This window comes from Anser cygnoides, chromosome 27 (assembly GCF_040182565.1).
Source record: "Anser cygnoides isolate HZ-2024a breed goose chromosome 27, Taihu_goose_T2T_genome, whole genome shotgun sequence".
Taxonomy (NCBI): domain Eukaryota; kingdom Metazoa; phylum Chordata; class Aves; order Anseriformes; family Anatidae; genus Anser; species Anser cygnoides.
Genome location: NC_089899.1, coordinates 5,439,563 through 5,466,633, shown reverse-complemented (window position 1 = coordinate 5,466,633; position 27,071 = coordinate 5,439,563). Strand labels below are relative to the sequence as shown.

The following is a 27,071-nucleotide window of genomic DNA, read 5'->3' as shown; positions in this document are numbered from 1 at the left end:
CCAAGTGTCACTCAATCATATTTTTGTCCACAGCAACAGCGATACCAGTTTATATACTCGGAACAAACACAGTCTTCCCACAGAATCAGGCTTTTCCTGACAGATTATGAATTCATTTAAAGCTCAAGAGAAAACACATTTACTCTACAAAAATGCTGGACAGTCACCTTGTTTTCTTGAACCTTCGTTGGAGTAGTTGTGTTGCTCTTATTTTCTCGTTGCTGACGACGTCTAGCTGCCTCTTGTTCCTCCTGAACAAACATTTTACACAATTAAAAATTTTGTTCTTCTATTTTGCACTAATACAGATCCCTGCGTTTCCTGATTTGATCTTCTAAGAGAGCTAGGTGTAAGTACTCATATCATACAAAGCCAAATTTAAAAAAAGAAAGACATCAACTTTGTTACCAGCTGGGGAAAAACGCTCACCCTGCTCCAGGCTACAGTCAGTGGGAAAAGGAAGGTAAGTGCAAGTCATCCTTTTGCATTGCATTACCTACTATAACGTGTTTCAAACATGTGGCCACAAAGGAAAGGATACTAAGCCCCAACCTCTTTCCTTATTCTGCCCCACCTCCCAAGTCTACCCCCCAAGATCATACACTAGTGTTTCAAGTTCCTTTTTTTAATAACACAAATTTTAAATATTACTATATCTTTACCTATACCCCCAATATTTCATGTATCACTTTTCAAGTCATATAAGTTTTTCAATGGCAAAGCCATTAATCATCATCTAATTCAACTTTAACCAAGTCCGTGGAATACAGCATAAAAGCAACTTTGAAGTTTCATTTTCTACAAGCCACCAAGGCCAGGATATTTCAAACAGCTCACTAAAAGCCTTTCTTGTACCTTCCAGGTGAGGTTAAACTTACACAAAAATTCAGACAACCCCAACACCTCTTCAATTTGAGAAATTTATCAACCAGACTGCATAAATGGCAGATTTAAACAGCCTCACCATTTAAAGCAGGGTAGTTCAAAAGTACATGGATGCCATTCTGTATTTAAGGTACCACTGGTCTGTTTTCAACACCTACTAAGCAAGTCAGTTTTAAGACTAATCTTCTCCTGAAGTTTTAAATTGCATGTCCTTGCTTCTCTCCATTACTGGGAATACCAGCACCATTGGTTATTTCACATGGATAAAGCCCAGTCTCAAAAATCATCTGGCATTTTAATTCCACATGTGATAGCACAGATTGCAGCAACTGACAACATATTTCACATCTCAAACAGCAAGTCCCAGAAGTTGAAGCTCAGAGTGCTCTTCAGCTTCATTTTCATGCAGCTGAACGCCAGGACAGATTCAAATTACCCTTTCCCTCTTAAACTTCAGTTCTTTAATGAACAAATAGCTCTTTAAAAGTCTCCAAGGCAAGGGAAAAACACCATGAGGTTGGCCCATTAATTACCTATTTCAAAGCTCTTAAACATTATTGTATTAGTGCTTGATGGCATATGATGCTTCGCTTCAATTAGCTCCATGCACATGTTCCTTATGTATCAAGAAAACTCAATTTGCTATGAATTCTGCACATTTAACAAGTGACTAAGATCCTCAGATTGGCTGCCCCATTATTTTGAATTTTATACAAAAAGTATCTGAAACTTACCCTGAGTTTTGGATTTTTGAGACTAGAAAAATAGTTTTCAAGCTGCAAATACAAAGATAGTCATTCTGTAAGTCATGACAGAAAAATACATAAGAATAAAATAATTTAAGACAAATGCAGAAATTATTTTTCTTCTGATAAGCTACATCAAGAAACCATTTATATTCATTCTTTTTAGAGACAAACACGTTTTGTAGCAGGACATAATCCAAGCCTCAACAAGGTTTTATCGTCTCCACCACAGCCTGTCTTTGGTTTAAAGCTTTGTGTAATATATCTCCACTCAGCAGAAGGCTATTTTCAATGAAGCTACTTCGCTCCTGTACTCCACTAAAATATTTATCTGCACTCTAGTATATTCTTTAACAAAAGCACTATTGAACTAAAGCAGACTGAGAAAAAATACTGTATCATATTGCAAAAAAAAAATCAGCATAGGAATAAAGTATTTTTCCACAAAAGTTTGTTTCTACAGGATTGTTTTTGTTTTCTATAACTGAAAAGATAAAAACAAACAGCGAATGCATCAGCATTGTTACTGAGCTTTGGCTGGTTCTACATCAACTGAAAGATCAATTAAAATTGAGAATTATTACTACGGCAGTCTGTACACCACAAAGGAAAACAATGAATTAAAGACCCCCAGAGGCTTCACTTAATGTGTAAGCTATAGTACAAGACCACCACTATGCACAGCTGCTATCCTGGAACACGAGAAGGAATTATAGTTGTAAATTTATACACCTTCAGACTAACAGACTGCCATAGTACTGCCTGAAGTTTCCATGCTGATTCCAGAGTGGGTGAAGCAGCCAGAGATCAACTGGTCAGTAGTTATACTCACTATGGTTCGGTCAATAGTATGCAGGTAGTAAGAAACTGGTTTCCCGGTCCATGACACAGACCCTTTCAGTGGTGATAGCTCCACAACTCTCATTATAGTGCCAATATCTAAAGGAAGAAAGCCAAGTTAGGGAGCCTGAGCTTGCTCTGTTTGCCACTTAGTTCTATTCAGCTGAAAGTAGCCATGCAACGGTAAAAGCATGCTCACAACAAAACGCTAAGCTCCACATACAGACAGCAATGGCCTAAAAGAGCGCTGCAGTGAGTTTAAAAAGCAGTTCCTTGTTCTCTTGCTGATCTAGCTTTTATTTGCTCAGGGATAGCCATTCTAGAGTAAAATGATGTGCTAGTGCAACTTTTTAACCAACACGACGTTCCCATGTCTATTTTCATCTGTTGTAACAGGCAGGATTTAATTAGATAGGACCAGTTACAGAATGTTGTTAGATCCAGCCCATGTAAACTGTAACTGCACTAAATTTGGATTGAAGACAAATATGTTTTATATTTGCTTTCTTGCCTGTATTTGTTTTGTTCCCTAGAATTAATAGGTATGGGATGTGCCTAAGTATTTCCACAACCACTGAACACTAAAGAAGTGGCATGACTGTAGAAGAAATTATGGCACACTTCCAATTAAAGGGAAAATTACCCAGAGGAGTCAAAAAGCAAGGTTTAGGATTCAGCAACTTCAGTCGCTATTTTAACCACATTCTAATACTTGCTTTGGTTTGTCCAACTCTTCCCACATTTCCATTTCTTTTTCCAGATGGTACTACTAAGACAAAATTGGTATATTGAGAAAAAAGGTTGACTCCTTTCTGAAGGGTTATCATTTCCACTATATGCTTAAATTTATTTAATTATTCATATTTTAGATCAAAACATGAGACAGACACTCAGGCACAAGAAAAAAAGACAAGCTGAATTAAAGTATTACAAAAAGCCTTCTAAGGCAGCAGCACAAAGGTAGCACAGCAGAGTCAATCACCTTCTCTGCATGTGACGGATATGCACATTTTATGCCACAAGCTCTAAGTGGATGACATTTCCCTGGAAGCATCATTTACAACAATCCATTAAGACTGGAACAAGCCCCAGGCCTAGAGCAGCCCACGCACATTCATTTGATATTGGTATTTCCCAAATACAGTACAGTCACAGAATGGGATTAGGATCTAAAACTGATTTCCATGATTTTCCCCCATTGTTTGTAACAGACAATGGTAATTTCTTTTCGGGACCTCTTATTTGAATCCTTGTAAGAGCTTCCTATTAGCAGAAGCTATTACCTATTCTTTTGCTAAGCAATCTGACACACCCAAACCTTATTTAGCTCTTTCTATATAATTTTAGTATCAACGTCCACATCAAGCATTAAATAACAGTATATAAAACTTCAGCATTCACAAAGGTTGAAACAGAGTAAGGAGCTGGCCCAACTGACAGTCATAGTCAGGCTGTTTATTAGGGTGGGGAAAAGTCCATTGGCCACTTAGCCTCCTCACTACTTTTTTAATAACTGCAGTCTGCCAAACCTAGAAAAGAGGGAGATAAGATGGTCGGAAGCCAGAAAAGAAAAGGCTTGAGAAGCCAAAGAAAAAAAATTTATTTACATAGGCAGGTCTCCTAAGGGAAACCACCAAAGTACCTTCTCCTATTTCATCTAGTTCTAGTGCGCTATAAAAGAGGCAACAGGCTTCGCTTAGGTGCTCTTTGCCTTATTAGCAAAATGGCAGATGGATCTCAGCTCTCTGGAGGTTTGAGGACCTCCAGCAGCACACCTCTGCTGTGTTTTATTTTCATGTACATGTCTACAAAAGATTGGCAAGCAAGGATCAAACGGTTAGTAAGGTTCCAAACAACCAGATTGCACAGAAAAGGTTATCGAACAGGAAGAAAATGGCAGTTTTGGGTGCCCAATGCTCAGGACATTCACAACTCAAGCTCAGTAAAAATAACTCACAATGGCACTATTTCAGTCAAATGCCTTAATGACAGTCTTCAAATTACTGTTCTTGAAAAGCAGTTTACCATAAGCATCAGGCCAAAAACAGAAAAGAGAACTTCAGAGTTGTAACTCCGTATGTTACTGGCCGTGTTTGTACAAGGAGGGGAGTAAAGTGTTTTTGAAATCTAGGGAATGTTGTGCTCTGGACACAGTAAATGCACGTAAAACCCAGCTTGGATCATTCTACTGCTTGCAAAGCTTTCAACAGTAAAAACTGAAAAAAGGTCAGAAGCAAAACCAACAATACAGAGTGTTAGTAATCTCAAAACCTCATTAAATTGCAGTTCACATACTTGCAAAGGATAACATTGGCAAATATCACGTCTACTATGTTCAGAAGGAAAGGAAAAACAAACTCTGTTGGCAGCAAAACAGACACAGCAACTGGGCGTTTATGGGATGGGTCTGTTTGACCAGTTCACAGCGCAGAGGACGAGGCATTCCAAAGTTGAGCACTTCAGCATCTAAGCCTTTTAAATCACAACTGGTGGGATTTACCTGTCCAAATTTAGACAGCTATAATACAAGGAACTTGCATGCAAGCTAGTCACTGTAGCTCCTTGTATTAATGAAGAAATGAATCACACCCTCGAAACACCTTATTTCTCTTCAGCTATAAAAGACAACTATGAAAGCCCAGGAAGAGGGGAAACACCAACATTAGAGACACCTAAAGCTATCAGGATGAACCTCATAAAATAGAGCTCTTCTTAAAAGACATTTCGCTTTGGCACATGTACTATGATAATTTACAGCATTTTTCTACTTAACTCTTTAAAAAGCAACAAAAACCCCCATGTTCAGGTAACGAATACGGCATAATTGTAGTGAACAATAATAAAAAGGGCATTCCTACCGCTCAAGTTTCGACTGTTAATTCTAAAATTTAGAGGTGCAAAAGGTTTTGAGGACACAATTCTCCCACCTAGAAAAAGAAAAAAAAAAAATCAAAGTCAGTTTCTACTGTTTTTTTAAAAATGACCAGTTTTTAAATATAACTTAGTATAGAGTCCTAAAGACCAGCTCTACTAAAACTATCACTAGTGTATCATTACCAAAAAAAAATGCTACTTAAAGCTCATACTGACAGCATCCAGAGAAGTCAATATGATAGTCCTGCTAGGTAGCAACGTCACTTAAAAGTGATAGATCTTAAAAACATTTTAAAAAAAGGAACACATTGTTTCTCAGTGGCAATCTACAGAAAGTTCAGTTAGGAACAATGTTATCTTATTCCAGTTATGGTCTGTAAAACCTAAGACTGAACACTTTTATTATTTATTTTTTTCAGTCAAATGCACCAGGCTGAGCATGTTCTGAAACAGAACGAGGAAGAGGACTCGGGTTTCTAAGTTTTGCAACGAGATCTTGAACATTCCCCGCCTTGCCACTTCTCCCAAGCCACTACTACTTAACAAAAATTTAAAAGCCACTAAAGTTAAATAAGACATTAGGTTTCGGGGTTTTATGGTTTGCATCAGAGCCCAAAAGTCACATTATTTACTTCCGCACAAAGCTGTCCTATGGGAAGCCACAGCTTCTTTGTTCATTCCACCCTTTTTTTTTTTTTGAAGAAATATTTATTTTTGTAACTTCTGCCATAACCAAATACATTTGTTACTCATCCAAGTGGTTAAGAGGAAAGAAAAAGACACTAAACTACCTCAGGCAACTTAAGGGCTGCAGTGGCGTTACTGGACATCCCCGGTCACTGGTGCCTGCAAGGCAACTTCTCAAGAAGCACACAAGACATCACCAGTGACAGTGTCCCCATTTTAATACTAATTAGTTAATACCCAGTACTAAGTGTGACAATTTTAAATAGGAGAATCCAGTAATTGAATTCTGTACGCAATTATGGAAACTGGATGCACAAAGCCAAGCCCTTGTGGCTTTGCAGTCTCCATGGTTGGGTGTCCTCTTCCCCACCACCGATGCCAAGTGTCTGAACACAGGAGCCCCACAGCCAGGAGCTTTGCTGGTCCCCACAACAGATGAGCAAGGACCAGTCGCTCCTCCTGCCACACAGAGCACTGCGAAAGGTCTTCATGTGCAGAGCTATCTCCAGGGAATCACACAGATTGGTGGTTCATATGAAGACAGAACATAAAAAGCCCAAAAGATCACCATCACGGTGCAGACGTTCATCCGTACGGCACAGAAGGAAACCACCAACCTGGCTCCCAACAGCCGTAACTAAGCTGTTACTGCCACCAGCTCCCACAGCAGCAGGAAACCAAGGGAAAAAGGTTTGAAGTTCGATTTGTTACCTTCCTTCATGTTCGCAAATCGCTCCTTCAGTTGGTGATCCACCTCAGGACCAAAGGCAAAATTATTCACAAAAATAACACTGCAAGACAATGGTGTAGTTAATAAACAGGAACAGGCACATGGCATCCAAGCATACATGCACAGCTATCTCTCACCGCCTGCTATAAGCCACTGGCACTTACAGCATTTACAGGCACTTGTGAAACCAAAAAACACTGCATGTCCCTGACTATACAGCTACTTCCATCTAACAAAGTGTTTTCTCCTGGCATCATTACACAAAACAGTACCTAATCCTCAGCATCCACAGATACTGCCCAAATAGTTACATTTTAAAAAATGTAAAGGCAGCCTGCTCTGACAGTTCCTCTCAGCATACAGCTGGCTTTTGCACCACAATCTTATTAATTACATCAGCAAGTTTCAACAGAGAAACAATGTGCAAAATATTTTCACTCCTCTCCCATGGTGAGAGCAAACATCAACACAACTACCAGCACACTCACCACACATAGAAAACGATCCTCCAGCACAACAGATACACATTTCATCTTATTACTTACTCATATGCATTTAAAATATCACGCTAAAACATCACAGCTCCTCTTCTAGCTCTAAATTCTCCCATAAAGCAAAGGGGAGGTTTACATCTCCCAGCGCAAATTTCCCTGCCCTAAACTCAGCACTTCACCCTAACCCCCAACAGAAGAGTTGCACCTTTGTGTCTGAGTTAAGAAATCCAATTTGTGTGTGTGTGAGTGTCTTCCTGAAAACATCACTCACATGGAAACACAGACACCTGCACGTAGGTAGAATCATACAAACAGCATTTGGGAAAGAAGCAGAACACATCACAAATTCAAAAAGAAAAAAAAAGAAAAAAACACCTGATTTTTAAGAGCCACATAGCCTGGCTTTGGTCTAAATGTCCCTGGTACCTGTTCCCTACCAGCCTGCAGTAAGGGTCCTCAGCATCCCCCAGAAGCCATGAGCACCCTGCATGCGTACGCTGTGAAGGCCATGCTGGCATATTGTTCCAGCATGAAGAATCGATTTATTTGCAAGCGATCTGCTTGAAACCCTCCCGTCTTAGTGCCTCCACACATGAAACATGCTCACCAAGGACAATGAGCTTAAGAGCAGCAGCCAAAGTTATTAAAAACTGCAGATAAAAAAAAGTATATACTCATATATATGTGTATATATATATATGTATGTCCGATACACATATATTTCTTGCTCCTGGAAATTTGGGAAACCCTGCCTGGCAAGTCAAGGCTCACAGGGGTTTCTTCCTCCTCCTTCCCACCACATGCCAAAAAAGAGGCCTTGCAGAACAGCCAAGCATATTAACGTGACTAGAAAACATCCAGGAAAGGAAGGGAAAAAGTTTTCCAGTTATATTTCTTAGTGTTCATTCTGGCACGATGTTGTGCATGCACATGACAGAACCACAGGAGGCCCCAGTCCACCTTGATTTCAGCCCTCTTTTCAGCACACACTGCTGAGTCCCAAGCAGTTATTTACAGGAATACTGAGCACTCACAGCAGTGCGGAGCTGGGCATCCTTCCCTCCAGAGCCCGGCCACTGGCTCACGGGAAGGGCGATCCTCAGCTCACCAAGATGGGCTGGCTCCGGCCTGAACGCATCAGACAGTCTGCAGCCTCGTCAGAGAGCAGATGCTGAACAGTTGGCACTCCCGGAACAAACACAAACACCTAACGTTTGTGAGCAAAAAGCTACTTTTTGAATTTCTGTATCAGACAGCAAGGTGGCTGAGGATCAGTGTGCATACATTTAACTGCATACCAGGCAAAATAAACATCTACCAGCAGTTCCCTACACTTCAGCTAAAAATAAAGGAAAAAAGATTTTTTTCCAGGGAAAGTTGCACAGAGACCAGAGGAGCATGCATTTGGAGTAGCAAACAACAAAGGAAAACCACGCTGTGCTGCAAGGCTGGGACAAAGTCTGTCCACAAATTAAAAGGCAGCTCCAGAAGTTTAATGGAGGTACATAATAATGCAAAAGTCAGTCTGGCAGACGCCTTCTTGATGGAGCACTCTTAAAGCAGTGTCTTGGAAGCAATCCATAGATTGCCACAACCCTGAAGACTTTCAGAGAGCTGACAACTGCCTTCCATACCCCCACATAACAGGATGGCCTGGAAGGTCACGTTAAAACAAGACTTCTTTTTATCCATAAGGCTGAAAAGAATATAAAGCCTTTAAAAATTCCCTTTTCTTTACCAGCAAAAATGAGTTTAACTCTCCACGCATACCTTCACAGAAATAAATATTCAAGACAATCACGTTCAATGAATTCCCAATTTAAGCTGGAACAGACACACTTGGATTTTGTTGTTTTTTAATGGAAAGTGAACCTAGCTGTGTGTACCAACAGCCAAAATAACTAGTGTTTTGCCAGAATTCTTAACACAAACTTGAAGAGCATGCAAAACAAGCAGGGGTCTATTCTTCTTTGTACAACCAGAATTTATCTTGGATACACCCATGTATGCAATGTCATGGGACATGCATTTAAACCCATTCTTCAAGTCAGAAAACAGGATCCAAAGAGGCCAGTATAGGAGTTGGCAGATAGGCTTTTGGTATTTGCTATGGAAATTCTATATAAAAAGCTGGCCAGCCTCCCAATTTCCATTATCCAGACTCCCAAATATTCAGTTCATAAAGCGGCATTCAATTGCTGTACTGTACCTTGTGTTTGCAATTCTCTCTCTCCATTCTTCTGAGAGGAAGTCACCTCTTTCCAGCTTGAAAAAGACAGAAACACAAAAACCACACACACGAGAGTTAACATTGTTCCTTTCTGCTACACGTCCCTTTTTGGCCAAGCACGCACACTGCGTTAGCCCAGCGGCACTGCTGCAAGGCCTCACGAAGCCCGGCGGAGGCGCCAGGGAACGAAGTCCCTGCGGCCCTCTCTCCGCTTCCACCCTCCACTGGGGAAGGGTCCCCAGGCACCAGCGATGCCTCACAAGCGCTGTGCTCCATGTGGAGAAGGCAGCTAAACCCCGTGCTAGCAATGGCCAGCCAACGCCGTCTCCGATCCCCACGGATCGGGAGCAAGGGGGACCCGAAGCCAAGGCCGGGAACACTGACGCCAGCATCAGGCTCTTGCTGCAACTGGCACGCGAGCACCTGGCTCGTCGGGGTGCTCAGCATACACCTCGAATGCTTCCGACACATTCAAGTTGGAAATCAGATAATGTAAAGGCTGTATTTGAAAAGAACTATCGTTATCACTTCAGTGACGTACACGGTACCTCGCTGATGGAACCGCACCAAGTCCCAGGTTAATACCCACAGCTACAGGGGTTTTCTGCACGTTAACATTTTTGCGGCTGTACTTTCGAAACAAGAGAGGAATCTGATGGGCCATGCCACTCTGCTGTGCCACAAGTAAGGCAGAAGGAAGGTTGGGGGAAGAAGATAAGAGGGAGAGAGAAAAAGTAATATGCAGCTACATAATTAATGACTGTGACATACTTTGGAGGGGCAAGTAAGACGATGGCTTGTATCACAACCTCACAAACATCAAAGCAATGACAGCGACTGCTTAGCATCATTTCTCTGCACATACTCCTTTGTATGGAAAGAAGTGAGCATTTCGCTTATCGCTAAACTGGAATAAGATCTGGCATCTCACACAAAAGTGCCTGCACTGCAATGCAGGCTCACTCGAGCTGCTTCCAAGCCTTGCCAGCTAAGCCAGGGGACCCAGGTCAGTGAAGCACCCGAGCCTGCTGTCTTCCCTCCCCAGCAAAGCAATCTGACTCAGAGCCACAGAAACAATGACAAACGGAGGCAAACCTGTCAGACGCACTGCGAAGGAGAAAGCCGCCACTGCCAACAGGAGTGGGTCTGCTTCTCAAGAGGGAAGGAGGGGGAAAAAAGCCCCAGTGCCCTGCTGCTACGCACTGCGCCAGAGGGCCAGAGAAGTGCACATCAAGGGTTCTGGGGAAGGGATCAAGAACTCTGCAAAGAGCCTGAGGTCTTATAAACTGTACGAGCTGAAAACAACAGGCTAGAATAACCCTTTAGTCAGTCAGAATTATCTGTTCCACCCAACGGCTAGGCTGAAATAAGATTTTGAAAACAGAACGACTACCTGGCTACCCGCATCATCACACCTGCTTGAGGGGGAAATGCACTTTCTACTATCCCCACTATAGCGAAAGCAAAGCACGTGTTGGAGACTGAACTCAGAGATCCAACCTGCTACAAGCAGTAAAAGTGCTACTAGACATTTTCAAAATCTCAGGCAGAACCTCACTGCAATCTCAGAACAGTTCTGAAGAGTATTATTTTTCTCACCTAATATACTGAAACGTTACTTCTGGAGCTCTGTATGCCCTACTTGTAAATTAACACCATCTCTAGATTGCTTTTAATGGATAATTTTGTCTTAGAATCTTATCTGTTCTTGTAGTAAATAGTTTCCTTGTTGAGCAACCAAGACAGTAGCAAACCCACATGTGAGGTAACTATACTTTTTAACAATTTTTTACAAGCCAGCTTCTACATTGCTGTCTTCCATGAAACGGTCAGTTTCTAACGTCTACAAAAGATTTTCACACACTAAGAGGAGAAAGAAAAACACTTTAGAAATAACAAGGTGCAATTATAAAGCCACAGTCTAGCAAAGGAACAAAGAACCAGAGTAACACGAAACTATTTTGAAATACTAAGCTTCATATAAAGGTCTTGAAATCTAACCTAGGTGGCTGCAATACTTTATTTGGATCCAATTACACTATACATTTCTCTCACCTATGTGGTTTGGAAGGGAACAGTTGTAACCAAAATCTCCACACTTTAACTTGATAGAACACATATGGAAGCTGCTTTGCCCCTTCACTTTTGCAAAATACAGCCATGTTAAAATTCAAATGAACCACAGCCCTGTTTAAACACATCTATTTTTGTACTGTAATGCTACCCTAGCTCATACTTAGCCAACAGTTGAGGGAAAAACCTCACCAGGAAAAAATACTTGAGTACAGAAATAACCAGATGGTCAATTGTGGTTGGGAGAAAACTGGTTATTTTTCCCCTCTGGAAGCAAGACAGTGATTCCTGGGTCAGTGGTCTACTACATTCAAAACAGAGTACAAGAGCTATCTGACTCAGTACTCCTGACAACCAGTTTCTTTACTTACTGTACTTGGGAGGCAATGATCAACAAATGATGGCCTAAAAGGAAGAAACCAAGCCCCTTAGTATAAACTGATATAGGGAATCCAACAAAAATTCCCCCCAAAATCCCTTTCAACTCTGTGGCTTACAATAATTTTAAGAGTGAAACAAGAACTGGCAAGGAAATTCCAGCTAACTCACTCCTGACCAAGCGCAGCACTCGCTACGCTGGTGGAAGAATGGCCAGGTCCATTACGGTCCTGTAGAGGCAGGATGGCACGTTCATGCGACACAGCAGCGACAGCAACAGGGATGCGCTCAATCTCTTCCCACCAATGTCCCCACCCCCATCATGTTCCTCCTCTCTCTGAGAAACTTAATCTCCTTAGTGAATAATGAATGGAAGGGACCATCTGTAATGCAGATATTTTCATCTGATTAGACAATGCAGGAGACGTGCTTTATCTAAAAGGATAATTAGCTCACTGAAATCCGCTTCAGAGAGCTGCCAGCCTGCATTCTTTCTAAATTTAGAAGCCAAAACAGGTTTATATTCAGGTTTTTCAAATGGGTAAATTTGCTCTACAGAGGCTGCAGAAATACGTTCAACGGTGTCTGATTCCCGTAACTCAAAGACGAGCGGCAGGGCAGCGCGCCAGGAAGCACGCTCCAGCGGGCTCGTGTTCCCCGTGTAGCGGAGCAGCAGTTTATGGAGGTCAAGCCCTTCTTCCGTGGAGGAGGGCTTCGTTCTCACCCAGCACCAGGCCGGGAGTCTCTCCGGTAACGCTCCGACTGGCTACACAAAGCCATAAATTCACACACAGAACGCCTCATTCCAGCAGCCTCCGTGCAAACACTTGGCTCACAAAAAGCAGTCAATTCTGCCTGGAAAAGTACACATGGTTATTTTTAGGTTCCTGTTCTTTTCAAAAATAACTGGAGGCATGAATCCAAACCTCCAAAATGTGGCATCATTTCAAAGCCACAGGGGACGTTTGGAGGGCTTTTCAAATACCAAAACATCAAGTTTCCCGCTGAAATAGGGCATTCAAAAGCATCTGGGACAACCAGTTATCTTGCCTTCTCCTTAGCTGCAACACACTGCTAAGCAGTGGAATTTTTTAAGTCCAGGTGATGTGACTTATCCCCAGAAACCAGCAGCTGGTATCAGGCAACAAGAGACAATGCTACTCTTGCATAAATCACTCTGCTTTTGCTCAGAACAGAGACTTCCAAGCAGGACGGGGCACCCTGAACTCAACCAGAGAGAAGTTTGCAGATGCCAAGCTTCTACTCACTTATGCACAGCAAACATTACCTCTCATCCACAGGGCTGAACCACAGAGAACCTTCAGCATTAGGAGCTGCTGGGGTTTCCTCTCAGAGGGTCTCGGAGGTACCAATCTAACCAAATCCCAGCCTTTAGCAATGCTGACCCAGGTTTTCCGATGCTTATTTTGAAGACTCGTAGATGATCTCCTCCTCCTAACACAAGCTCTTGTGAAACAAGGGAAGGCATTCTGTTGTAACAACCCACAGTAAACAAAACCGAAGCAAGTCCTTGTCTTCAGCAGAAGGACGAGTCCACTGTGTGACTGCAGCTACCACCAGCTTCGCTTGCCCTGAGCTGCTCTGATAACCAGCAGAGCAGTGCAGTGGGCACTGAGGGACACAGATTGAAAACTTACTTCAAGGGTACCCTGGGAAGAACACTCTCTGCTACGCAGCAATCAGCATTGTGCCCCAGATACCTGGAGATGGCTCTGATTTTGGATCCACATGAGGATATTTACAGTTAGAAACCATGAAAACCCATCTGTCTCTTAATTGCACTACTGCTTTTTAATTTGATGACTGCACATGTGCACAAATTCCCCAAGACAGACTCTCTAATTATCTAGGCCTAATGACCTTAGAAAAATCTCCGGTTTCCTTCACACAACAGTTTTCTTGAAAAGAATGGGGTGAAGCTAATCTTGGAAACTTCTCAGTACCATGGGAAAAGAAACGAGAAGATAAGGGGAGCTGAAACACAGTGAGATGTGTTGGAAGTGGGACACTAGCATAATGCACGGAAGTATGACAAATTCCCTCCGAATATGACAGAAGAGACTAGCAAAGAATATTATTCCTAACTGATCAGGAATCAGACATCAGGAAAGCAGAGGAGCAACTGAAACTAAACAATAGCACCAGGATGCAAATATTTATAGCAAGTTGAAACATTTACAATGAATGAAGAAATAAAGAATCCTAGCAGAAAGTTACTCTAATGATTTTTTTTTCCCCAGTTAGAATCATGAGACTGAACAGCCTGTCATTTAAAATGAAATTCAGTGCATTTACTAACAGGATTATGAGCTATGATTACCTACACTAGCTGGAGATCAGGAGACTTCCCAAGTCAATGTATGACGAGCAATCTTTCCCCCACGCCTCCTGCCCAGGATAGATATTCACACACTAAAGCTGCAGTGATAACCTATTAATAGCAGCTGTAGCTCAGCAGGAGCCAACGTGCCTCAGGACACTTTGGCAGTAGCCAAGTTTAACATGCAATTATCATCTGAAAGTGATGATGCAAAACGTATTTATTTATTTATTTAACTCAACAGATCTGCATATATATGACTCTGCATATTGCACATCGAAAGACTCAAAAGAGACTTTTTTCTACCATCTGTTTACCATTGTGGACAAAATGCAATGGAGATATAGACAGACGATCAGGGTTTATTTTAAATATCGTCACTGCATCTTGCACATCAGAATTCATGTGTCCAAGCTCAAATTCCAAACAAGCATATTCCAGGAGGGAGGACGAGGAAGCGAATGCAATGGTTATAGATCTGATAAGGGCAACAAACCGTAGCCTCGCCAAAACAATGTTAGTTAGAAGACAACACTTAAGACAATCAACAGATCACTTTTCAGAGAGGAATCAAAGATCTATTTGCACTAGAAACCTAAAATAATCTAGCCTTTTGGCTGTTAAAAAAAAGCTACAGGCCCAAGTCCAGGATTTATTGCTGCCTTATGTACCACAATTTTTACTTTCACAGCAAGACAGCTGTTACATGCATGAAGTCAAAATCACCGTCCACATTATTCAGACAAAGCAGCAGGTGGGATCTGAGACTTCTTCCCATTGAACTTCTGCCAAGCTTCCCTCCTCCAAGCTTTATTCTTCTCTCTCTCTATATATATATATATACATATATATTATATATATATATATATATTTATGACTACCTAAAACACTAGAGTAGAATCCACAAGTTAAATGTTGCTGATCACAGACTATTTCAATCTGTGTTTATTCTGTCTCCTACATTTGGAATTTTGGGACACCACTAAACATTTAGCAGACGAAGTTGCTTTCTGGAAAAATCAAGATACCTGGCTTCTAATTCCATACCTCCTATTGTCTTCTATCTGCATTATGACACAAGTTTGTCCTTTGTTTAATAATAGTCTCCTATAGAAGATGCTGCCTAAGAACTGATTAAAAAAAACAACATACAGTTTGGCAAGAAAACACAAATGTAAACCTGAGATGTTTGACAAAATCTGTCTTTAAGCATCACTACGACAAAGTGATAGGAAACCAAATTTCATTAAGTCAGAAAGTGCTGCAAGTACTCAACACTTTCTTGAGTATGCAGTCTGCTTTTCTGGAAAGAGAAATTTTATTCTAAACACTTTTCAGAAAAGAGTTATAAGAGCCAAAGAACCTAGCAAAAAATAAATAGCTTTGTTTCCATATAGTACCAGATTCTGTCACTTGGAATGCACAATATGGAAATGCTTGCTGCCTAAGGCAATCAATATGCTTTCAATATTTTAGTCCAAGTTCCTCTCCTATTCTTTAAATTACACAGCTCATAAGCAGAGTATCTTCAGTAACAGTTCCTTTCATGTAATGCCAGCTGGGTGACACAATGGAAAAATGCCATATGGCCACTTCATGAAAAGTAAAGCATTCACTGTGTTTCCACAGCAGGAAAGAGTTAGCAGCCTGATATCAATCCTGCTACAAACTAGTCCCACAGCAAGCCCGGCATCCTTCTGAAGAAGCTCATGCTACACAGTGAAGGCATTTCTGGAAGAAAGCTCGCTGAGGCAGATGGCACTGTCACCTTCACCAGCCTCCTTCCCAAGGGGAGAGTTGCAGCATCCTTCATCACACGACAAGCCCTTTAAAAAGGGCTCAGGATCCCAGCAGAGCCACAGAAGACTGTGAAATAAAGGCTTGCTCATCAACGACCTGCCACTTGATCACACTCTGCTGGAGCTCTGAAAGTCGTGTGGTTCAAACCGTTCCATTACCGGAATGCACAGCAATAATGGCTCTGCACAAAGGAAAATGGAGAAGTTGTTTCTCAAACGCACGCATGCACCTCAGCTGCAGTACACATTGCTAGCAGCAACTTCTGAGCAGGAAGGAGTGCCCCAACGTCTCTGGGCGATGGGGGAACAGCCCTGATCCATCCAGCCTCTTTCCTGAACATAGGGAAGCAGCAGGAGAAGCATATACACAAGTATTTTCAGAACTCCCAGTGGGCTACTATTGCAGTATGACATGTCCTCACAGGCAAGTGATCAGCTAGAGAGCAGTTTTTTAATGACAGGGAGAGAAAAGGAAAAAGGGAAGGAACGGCACAAAACAGTGTATGGTTCTACACAAGCTTAAAAGTGTAACTCCAGAGTGAAAAACACATCCACAATGATTAAGTATTATTCAGAGGAAGTGGAAAGCTGTTCCAGCATTTGTCCCCAGCCCAAGATAGACAGATGTGATGACCAGTTTACTCCTGCTCTATTTCCACCCTCAGAGCACCTCGTCCCAATCCTTTCCAAGTCAAAACTGACCACTTGCCATCCTTCCTAAGACCACAAGCTCACCCCCTATCTCCAGCTACAAACCATCTGCCCTGTTAGTTGGGCATGGAGTTTTCTGCTGATATCCAGAATTTCAACCTCCTGCCACCCTCTCCATCTCCTGTCCCAGCTGACCACACCTTCACCTGCCTGTGAACCAAAGCTTCAGCTTTTGTTCCTTGCAGAAGATTTCAGAAACCCAAGCAGGGGGATGCCATTTCCAACAGTCTACCCAGAAGAAGACCCACACCATTAGGAAGGAAAAAAAAGAGGAGGAAAAAAAAGTTAAAGGTTTTAATACAAAGAAGACACATGGCAGCCTCACATCATGAGCAACAAAGTTCTGAAAGAATAAATCTTCCAAGAACTTATGAAAAGCCCTGAAAGTACTCCCAGTAACACCATACCAAGTGACAAGTGAGACAAAGAGAGGGCCCTGGGAGGATGTCTCAGAGAACACCGTCCTCAGAACCAAGACAAAAGCCAGGGAGCAGACATGACTCATACTGCTGCCTGGCTGGTGAAGGGCTGCAGAGGACTTTGTAAATTCTGTACATCAGCATGAAGCACAAAGTTTTTCAGTTGAATTTCACTCACTGTGTATTCTGCATGTTTTTTCCCATACCATTTCATCCACTTTCTGAACTCTCTGTCCATCGTCTAGAAGAGGGAGGAAAAACAAGGCCACCAATTAGGACATCTCATTATCTGTTTCATTGCAGCGAACAGAGATGCAGCTCTGACAGTGCTCATTAACCCCTTCCCCATTTTTTTCCATTAATACTCAAAGGATAGACAGACAGACATTTATTGCATTTTCCTTAAGAAAAAGATTTGCAACAGTGTCAAGTCCAAGCTGTCATTTTCTTCCTTCCCCCACCCTTTTCAGCAGCATTATGCATTTTAAGCAAGGCGATCTGAGTTGACACTGCTCACCACCAAAAATGGCACAACCTTAAGTAGCTACTGTGTTGTGGCACGTAATCCCACGCAGAGGAGGCAGTGAATGCATATCCGTCTAAGCACAGATAGCAAGGGAGCAAACGGGATAAAGAGAGGTCTGCTGGGGTGAACGAGGAAGCAGGAAGGGGCACGCAAGGCAACTGCACCAGCAAATAGAAGAAGCACTGCACTTGCCAGAACAACAAGGAGTGCTTCCAGCTACATGTAAACAGACTAGAGTTGCAGAGGATGGATGGCTACACTGCCCAGCAAGATAGCTGGCGCTGATTTTCCATTGGCACCATCAAAATGGCTTGGTGCCTTACAAATAAACATCTCCACGTGTACAAAATCTTGTCCCCACTGTGTAAGCTGACAAAAAGCAGCACAGGTGACTTCTTTATAGCAGCAGTGAGGGTCCAGCTAAACCTAGACAACACATTTGAAAATATCACTCCAGTGTCTTGCAACACTCAGAAAACCTCCTGTATTTTTAGGAATTTGACTCCGCAAATGAAGGGCCCAAATTTGGAGGTAGCATTGAAAGGAGATAAGAAGAGGAGTGAGCAGTTCTCAGAGATGTGGAGACCTCCATCAGCAGGTCAGTCCAGTGTGTGTAACAGACATGTTTTAAAAATCTTTGCTTCAAGAGCACCCCAAAGCTTAATAGGGCAACTCACAAAAATTTTTTGTATGCTGTATGAACTTATTATGAACTTTCTTTTCAATGAAAACTCCACTAAAGCAAACCCATAAGACACTTCCTCTTTAGCTGAAGCTTTTCAAAGCCATCTGCATTCATTATCACAGCAGCCAGAGATGTGTTGCCACAGCCAATCTTAACTAGAAACTTAATTCAATCTCTTTCACAAATGTTTGTCAGAGCTGGGAAGACTGGTCCACTAGACACAGCACAAGGCAGATTAGCTGCACGCAGGCATCAGTTCTCTAGTTGTTAAATCTGACAGGTCATAACCTGTAACCAGAAGATTAATGCTGTACATTTTGTTCATCCAGCAAAATATGAAATACTGGTGCACTTCTGAAAGAGAAGGTAAGCCACTAGTTAATACTAATATTTAATTTGTGGGGTTTGTTTGTTTGTTTGCTAACCACTGTCACTAAGGCCTTATGTTTGCACAGCGATATGAAGGGGTATAAGTGCAAGTAAGAATTTGACTTTCCCTCTGTAACACTCACCTTTAAACTAAGCTTACTATTAAACACAGACAGGACTTCAGGCCTTGCAAGTTACTTTCTAGAAGTAAACAGAGGCTCGTGCAGAGGAACTGCAGAGTGCTCCAGTTGGAAATTTCCACTGGGTCACAGCAGGGGAAGCAAAACGGATTTTTAGATCATTGTTTGATCCACTTCACCACTCTGTTTATATGTTTTTGTGCTCACCAGTGAAAACAAGGATCAAGGATTTTTTTTTTCCTTCATAAGGTATAATTTTCTAGCTTGTACAGACTCAGTTAACTTATTTTAACAACATGGAAGGCTAAGTTGCTGTTGAGTCTACTGAAGAAAATAAACTTCTTGTGGTAAGGCATGACTAAACTCTATTATTTGCTTGTAGCTCATTTGCCTTCCAGGTCTGCCTTGGAATTGATTACCTTTGCGTGTCCCCATTGGCACAAAATTAAAGAAGTGTAAAGAAAACTGCTTGCCTGACTAAATATTACGGTCTTCTTGTAAGACTTCATCTGGGTGCCTACGAAGCGGTTATTAACCACACATCCAATACAAGCCTCATCAGTTAGCCTACAACAGTTCAATAACCAAGCTGAACTTCAGCTGTGGGATACCAGAAAGGGACAGCACTGCCATAAGCAGAAAGATAGCTTTTAAAAACTTTAAGGACCATTTGTTCACTCAATTCATTCCCAGATTTGCTTAATGATATGGTTTCTGAAAGCCCTGTGTTAGAGCCATTTCTGAGAGAGGACTGCAGGTGTTTCAGTGAAGCCTACACTGCATTTCCTTGTGAATTGGTCTTGTGCCATCACTGTTAAACAGCTTCATCTCCTGGTCCTGAAATCACTTCAGGAACATGCTAATATTCCTCCTGTGCACTCAGCAAGCGCTGCTAGGAAATGACTATGCCCACTCCTCTTTGCCCAAGCACGCTGTGCTCCAGGTCTTTATGACCTGAGAAGCAAAAGCATCTAGGACTGATGCTCTGTTTTTCTTCCTGTGAGCTCCCAGCACTTAGCAGTAATTCTGAACCAGTGAGGTAGCCTTCACATAGGCACATACCTGCAACTCACTTCGAACAACTCACCTCAGCATATTTGGCTGGAATATCAGCTTTCTCCACACCATAGTGATGTTTGCAGTTTGTGGCTGCAGCCACTTGAAGCACCACCTGACCCACACCTGCGGGAGAGAAAAAACAAACCTGAGAACAGGTTTCAATAGAAAACCACTGCAAAGGGAGACGATAAGAGCTTTTAGAGCAAAGGCCAAGTCAAAAAATGCAGGTATTCTATGGGACAAGGCTTCAGGGTACAGCCTCAGCTCCCAGTATCTATTCCTCAAATTTAAAGCAGACTCAAACCAATGTGCATTACTGAAATTAAGTCCCATTTTCCTACAAGACATGTTACATACTGAGAACCCACTTTTTAGTAAAAAGAATTTACATCCTAGCTAGGAAGCGTGTGCTGCAATTTAACTTTTCTTATAGGAAAAAAAAAAAAAAAAAAAAACTGGCATTACAGTTTTGACATTTACATTCTTCAGTACCTTTAGCACTTTTATAATAGCATAAGACTACAACATCTACAGTAATGCTGATAAACATTGATGGCTACTTCTATTAAATATAGAGGCTCATTTCTAGAAATTCACACAGGCTTATGAATAGCTGGATTTACAATTTTTGTCCACAAATTTTTTAATCAAATCTACAGATTTCTTAATTGTATTTCACTATTTAATTAATTGAACAGTTAGACAAACCCTACCTCATCCCAAAACATACTTGTTGGTCACAAACCAAAGCTATTAATTTAAAGACTAACTAAAATGTTTGTCTAGCAATACTGTTATTAGCTTTCACCATGAAACGCAACCACCCCAGCTTAGGTTAAAAAGGGAAAAGGGAAAAAAATCAGTTAGATTTCTGCCTGTAGAAGTGAGATCCACATTTTGCACACACTAGAGCAACGCCATTCCATTTGTTAAAGTGCTCACTTAAAATATTCTGAAAACATCCAACATTCATCAATAGTACATTGACGCATCACATCTTGCCTATGACTAACACAAAACGCGTTCTTGTCTCACCAGTGCACTTAATCATTCCGTGGATGACCACATGGGAAACAAGAGTGAATCTAAGAGGATAGCCCATTTGCACAGAAAACATATTGCTGTTTTCCATTTCATTGGCTGCCGGCAGGAAGCGGCACTGGTAATTGAAGGGGTGGAACTCCTGCCTTTAAACCATTACCACTATAATGCTGTCTGGCACAATGAGAACTCTAATGCTGACAGGGTTTTTTGTTGTTTCACTTTTTTTTTTCCTTCCTAATTCCCATTTTGCATACACATGCAGATTTTATACACATGCAAATACGGATGTACAAATTTCTGCAGGGTATGGGCAGAACATGATCGGAGGAATAAACGTTTCCCTGTTTCTTATTTCCAAAGAGCAAGGAGGACAAAGACTAAAGGGAAGATCAAGAACACACTGTACTGATAGAAATCACAATACAGCATAACAAGTTACTAATCTTTTTTTTTTCCCCCTCAAGAATTTAACTGTATTGTGACTTCCATTTGCCTAAAGATGATGCATACCTGCATAAATTCCTCCCGCTTCCACAAGTTTCTGGCATCACAAAGACAACAAAAATGGCCACAGCATCCTGGGGTCTAGCCCTGCTGTTTAGCCACTGCTGTATGCATATAACTATTGGAAGGACATTAACGTTTTTAATAGCAATAATATGCTATGACAATGTTCATATTTACACTACACTCAATACTGCATTGTTTACAATTTACAGAAGTTTACTCCCTTCAGTATAAACTCAGGAACGATGTTCTGTTTTCTATTGTTCAGTGCTCCAAACATTGGAATTCAAAGACTTCTGAATTTAAACCATATCTTTAATACATGACTCCCTATACCTTGAATTTTTACACTGTTGGTCAGCCTCCAAGATTAAAGTGGGGAGAAGGTTAGCAATAAATACCTGACTTCAATTCTGATGGTACTAGGTACAAGTATCCAGCATTTGAGCTTGATCACACACTTCATCTTGTTACATGATCAGCAGAACTGCAAGGTTTCAGATATCATCATCTTTAACCTTCCTGAACAAACAATGGCAACTTTTTTCTTCTTCCAGATGGAAAATAGTTTATCAGATCAGACACCTTTCTGAATGTCTCATCTGAACATAAGCCATCGAACCAGGAAATCTAATACATAAATTCCACATAGGGAGGAAGGGGTTGGGGGGACCCTTCCCTGATAGCCCTGACTGGAGACATAACTAAGTTGTGGGGAAGAGGATGGTAGTCCTGCTTGCTTGTGTTTAAATATAAATTAGATTTGTTTTTTAACAAAGTAAATACATTTAAAAAATATTTTTCCCCAGAAGCCCTCCATCATACCAGAAACAAAACCAAAACATATTTCATTTAAAACTTTACAACTTATCCAGTAAAAGGGAAAATTCTCATTACTCCTTTCCTGCTCTAAACCAGATTTTAGCAACAATAAGAAGAACATCATCTCCTTACTCAGTATATCTGTTCCACATGTGTTTGAGTCGTATCTGGTTTCTTTACCAGATAAAAACATCTATCTCCCTTTAAAACTCTAACCTAAACAACAAGATGCAGTTGCACGTTACTCAGATTTTGTGGGGTCTCACAATGCAGCAGTTAAAGCTAACCATAAAGTCTTTTTTGACACACTGAAAAGTAAACCAGAGGGAAAAAGACTGCTTAATTTTCAAATTACATGCCAAGTGTCTCATGCTGTCATGGGAGAAGTTAGGAAATCATGTTTTCATATATGAATGGCATACACTGAATTCACAGAAAATGGATGAATCCCTAAAAATGATACTGCTGGTATTATCTTTTAAGCATCGTTTTTAATATTGTTTCTTCTTTGTAAGTGTATTCACCAACAGCAACAGACACCAAGAGTTTTCTGTAATAAGGGTTTATTGCATTTGTAGGCTGACATTTCACCACAGGGAAGAACGTCTGGGATGTCTGCTTGGTCTACTTAATCCTGTCATAAAAAGCAGAAGCATCACTGGGGATTAACTAGCAAAGGTGCTTATTCTATAATGCAATCCTTAGTCCTGGTTTACTTTCCAAATGTGAGGTTTTGCCTTTTTTTTTCTCTGCTCCTAAGAAAGGAAACAACAGTGAGCAAAAAGAGGAAGAAAAAAACCCTTAAGTTATTGGTCACTCACCACTGCCCAAGTCAACAAACAAATCATCCTCAGTCATTTTAATTTCATCTATCATTTGGGCCACTAAGTCGAAGGAAGTTTCTCCATAAACCTCTGGGGAAAAGGGCTCATAGTTGTTGAGTTTCTCAGGATCAGTCACCGAGTGGTTATACACTTGCTGCAGGATGTGACGGAGAAGCCCGTTGGAGGGACGTGTGTTCAGCTTCATCGGTTGGGTGGTTCCCTTCCACTACACATAGAGAGCAAAAAGACATGAACCCAGCGTGAGGACAACAGAACATCACCAGAACAAGGCTGCATTTGCGTAACACAGAAATGAGAGAATTTCCCTCCCATCCCGTCTCTCACTTGGTCCGATATGCTCTGTAAATACAAAACGGTGAATGACACTCAAAAAATACGCAATCCTGATTGCTTGGTTATTTGTCTCACCTCAACTAACAGGTAATTTAAAATATGCCTGATAGAAATAGGTGGTAAAGAGAAAATTAAAGGGATGTAAAAATCAACAGACAATGGAAAGCTTAATTCTGCACATATCTGGAGTAGGAGTGCAAGTTTGTTTACCCCTTTTTTACTTACTGATCACCACTGAATAGTACAGTCGCTGATGTTAACTGTACTGTCAATGTAAGAGCAGTTTTGTTTTCTATCAGGAATTGTAGGATGGGAGGGATCATATGTACACAAACAGGGAGTGGCAGGAAAGAGATGGCAATCAAGCTTTCTTTTTTCTTCATAAAGAACCCCCCCCCCCTCCTAAACAAAGTTTTTAATTTAAAAAATGTTTACCTTTCACTTTGATAAGGGAAAACAAACAAAAAGGACAACTCCAGAACCCTGCCTAAATATTCCTGTATTTGAAATTCAGATGGCAAGAATAAATTTTTAGCAATTAAACAACATACGAATGAAGAAGCCTAAATCCAAACGAGCAGTTTTTAGGGAGTTATATGCCCATAAAGTGAAGGAACACCTGGCAGAAAAAGTCTTACTGCCTTGTGTGTTTCAAGTAATTCATACAAACACACTTGAGAGGGAAAAAAATCCAGCCTTATTTTCAAAACTAAATAAAATGCTAACATTAATTCATTACTCATGTTTTACTTCCTCCAATTCAACCTTTAAAAGGCGTAAGGAAAAAAAACACCTTGTTAAATTTGTCTGAACAGAGATTACATTCTAGCTTTCCCCATCGGAGTGATCCTGAAGAACAGAGCAACTGAACTGAATGGCAAGCAAGGAAATTCCTAAGCCATGGATCACTGCCACAATACACAGGAGGGTTCATATGGATTACTTAAGTACCCATAAGCCACAGATTTCCACATGCAAAAGTAAATCTGTATGATAAATCCTTGCGAAACATCTACAAGCTAAATACACAGAAACCTTCCCCCACACACACCACCACCAAAGGTAACTCAGCTATTGCACAGTGCCAAAACAATGGAGCTAAACGTGTGCACAAAACATGATAGTTTATGAATCTACAGTTTGGGGAAAAATGTTACTACGTTTTTTCTTCCGATAAGAAATGCCCTCCAATACTAGCTCTTTGACTGCCCTAGTGTGATCAAGAAAGCAAGGTTTAATAAAAGATGTATTAACTCCCCCCCAAAAAATGGAAGTGATGAAGTACCAGTGATGCAAATAGACTGAGACATGATCCAGCCCTAAACCGGTCACACCTTTCAGATATTTACTATATGTGAATTCAAACCAGCTAGATAAACATCGTGGCATAACAAAGGTAAATACATACCAACTGATGAATGCTATCAATGGCTCGGTTGTACTTGTCACAAAGCCTCTGCATGCTTTCAAAGCTACAGGGGAGAAAGAATGTGGGGTCAGTTAAATAGGGAACTTTAAAAGGCAGGTTTGAAGGTACAACCTTTAGCCTTTCTGTCTTTATAGAAACTAAGTAGATGGCTATTTAAGATTTGTTTCTTGCAGTACACGTAATTGCTTACGCAGCTTTAGGTCACTGCATAGTTTCCTTTAAAAAAATCCCAGTTGACCAGCAGTACATGATAAATAAGCAACAAGTTCTGCAATACAATACAACCTAGTTGTGTAGTGGAAGAAAAAAGGCACTTACATTTTCGAAGCTGAACATTAATATAATATTAGTTCCTTTAGTGAACAGGAAAATAACTTAAACTACGATTTATTAGGAAGTTTTCTAATCTCATAGTCCATTGCTTTCTTTTCATGTCCTCAGATGCACAGAAATTTAAGACATTTGTAAATTGTTCTCCTTTGCTCCATCAACCCTCCATGATAATCAGTCCTGGGGCCAGCAGAAATTAACTTTGTGCTGAAAACACAGACAGAACCAGCACACCCATCAGAAAAGCACAGTGATTGCTTCACGGGTTGGTCAGGATTACGGTCAGTTCAGCCAGATGCATTAATGACAGAAGCTGAGAGGATTAAAAAAATTCATTTCAGGGAAGAAAAGCTATTGCTAGGAACATCAGCCATTACATAAGCAGAGCCCACAAAGCAACAGGGGAAAAAATACAAGGAGTTACAGTGCAAGATATTTAAATCATGGCCATCCCCAAATCAAGAAGAGGGGGAACCAGGGGACAGGAGAAGGAGGTGGCCCTTCAGCCTCTCATGAGCCCCACGTTATCGGTGCGCTGGCTAAGGCACCCCACTGAGGAGCACTGCTGACTTCCACTTCAAGCTTTCAGCTGCACACCTTTAATTCAGTGTTAAGGCAAAGCAGGAGTATGAAATGAGTTTCTGTCCACACATTCCTATCATCCACCACTTTCTGTTCACATCCATTTGTCAGTCCATCTGCTACAAGTAATTTTTCCTGACAATTTTTTAAGAGAAGGAAATCGATTAAAACCATTACTGAAATTACAAGTTTATGACTTCCTTGAAAAGTTGCAGAAAGGTAAGCGAGGTGTGACGTGTGGGAACAGATGGGTTGTTTCTTTTATTCGGTATCGCTGCTGGCAACACGGACACCACCCAGTTAGACATGCCCAGCCAGGCCACCAGAACCACAGAAGTTGGCAAGGTGTGGATTGGGCTCTTCTCCCAAGCACCAAATGGTAAGACAAGGAGAAATGGCCTCAAGTCGCACCAAGGAAGACTTAGGTTGGATATTAGGGGAAATGTCTTTACTGAAAGGGTTGTGCAGCACTGGAACAGGCTGCCCAGGGAAGTGGTTGAGCCACCATCCCTGGAGGTCTTCAAGAAACGTGGAGATGTAGAACCTAGCAGCGTGGTTTAGTGGTGGACTTGGCAGTATTAGGTTAAAGGTTGGACTGAATGATCTTAGAGGTCTTCTCCATCCTCAATGATTCCGTGATTCTATGATTCTAAGTTACAGCACTGCAGTCTCTGTGCATAAATAATGGATTTAATGACGAGGGATGCTGGATCCTGATTTCTCCTTCTGAATTCACCAGGAAGAAGTGAGGAACTCATACATCTTGCAATGAAATAGTTAAAACGAAATGCAGAGAGGAGGAAACCATACCTTAGGCAGATCATGATAAAAGTACCTGCATGGGGCTCAGGACAATAGCCAGTGATAACTTAGAAAGGGATAGATTTTCATCTGTAATTCTCATTCTAAAAGTTTAGCCATGCTGTGGACTTGAACAAATTCAGTCTTTCCCATGAAAGTAATTAAGGTTGTTTTTGCAAGCTACAGCTTGAGGGTCATCTCTTTGTCCAGTCTCAGAACAAAAAAGTCACTGCACAGAACTTCAGTCTTCTCCAGAGACAATGCAGGGCCAGGGTCTGCCTCTCCCAGCCTCAAGGTGAATGCCACGTACTATACATTCATTTTCAGCTGTTTGTGGAATAGGCCTTCACATGTAGCCACAACCATCCTAAAATTACTTCTAACTGCCCAAA

General features: G+C 41.3%; 1 protein-coding gene across 5 annotated transcripts in view; it reads right to left on the bottom strand.

Moving 5' to 3' along the window:
* Window positions 1–27,071, bottom strand: part of DOT1L (DOT1 like histone lysine methyltransferase) — a 75,724-nt gene that overhangs the window by 29,443 nt on the left and 19,210 nt on the right. For all 5 annotated transcript variants that reach the window (XM_048077568.2, XM_066984018.1, XM_066984020.1 and 2 more), the window contains exons 4-13: window positions 24,946–25,009; window positions 23,181–23,409; window positions 20,015–20,109; window positions 17,386–17,448; window positions 9,466–9,521; window positions 6,744–6,823; window positions 5,330–5,398; window positions 2,464–2,570; window positions 1,620–1,661; window positions 168–251 (exon numbers count right to left, since the gene is read on the bottom strand). In XM_048077568.2, the coding sequence (XP_047933525.2) occupies window positions 168–251; window positions 1,620–1,661; window positions 2,464–2,570; window positions 5,330–5,398; window positions 6,744–6,823; window positions 9,466–9,521; window positions 17,386–17,448; window positions 20,015–20,109; window positions 23,181–23,409; window positions 24,946–25,009 (889 nt within the window). The remainder of the gene's footprint in view (window positions 1–167; window positions 252–1,619; window positions 1,662–2,463; window positions 2,571–5,329; window positions 5,399–6,743; window positions 6,824–9,465; window positions 9,522–17,385; window positions 17,449–20,014; window positions 20,110–23,180; window positions 23,410–24,945; window positions 25,010–27,071) is intronic.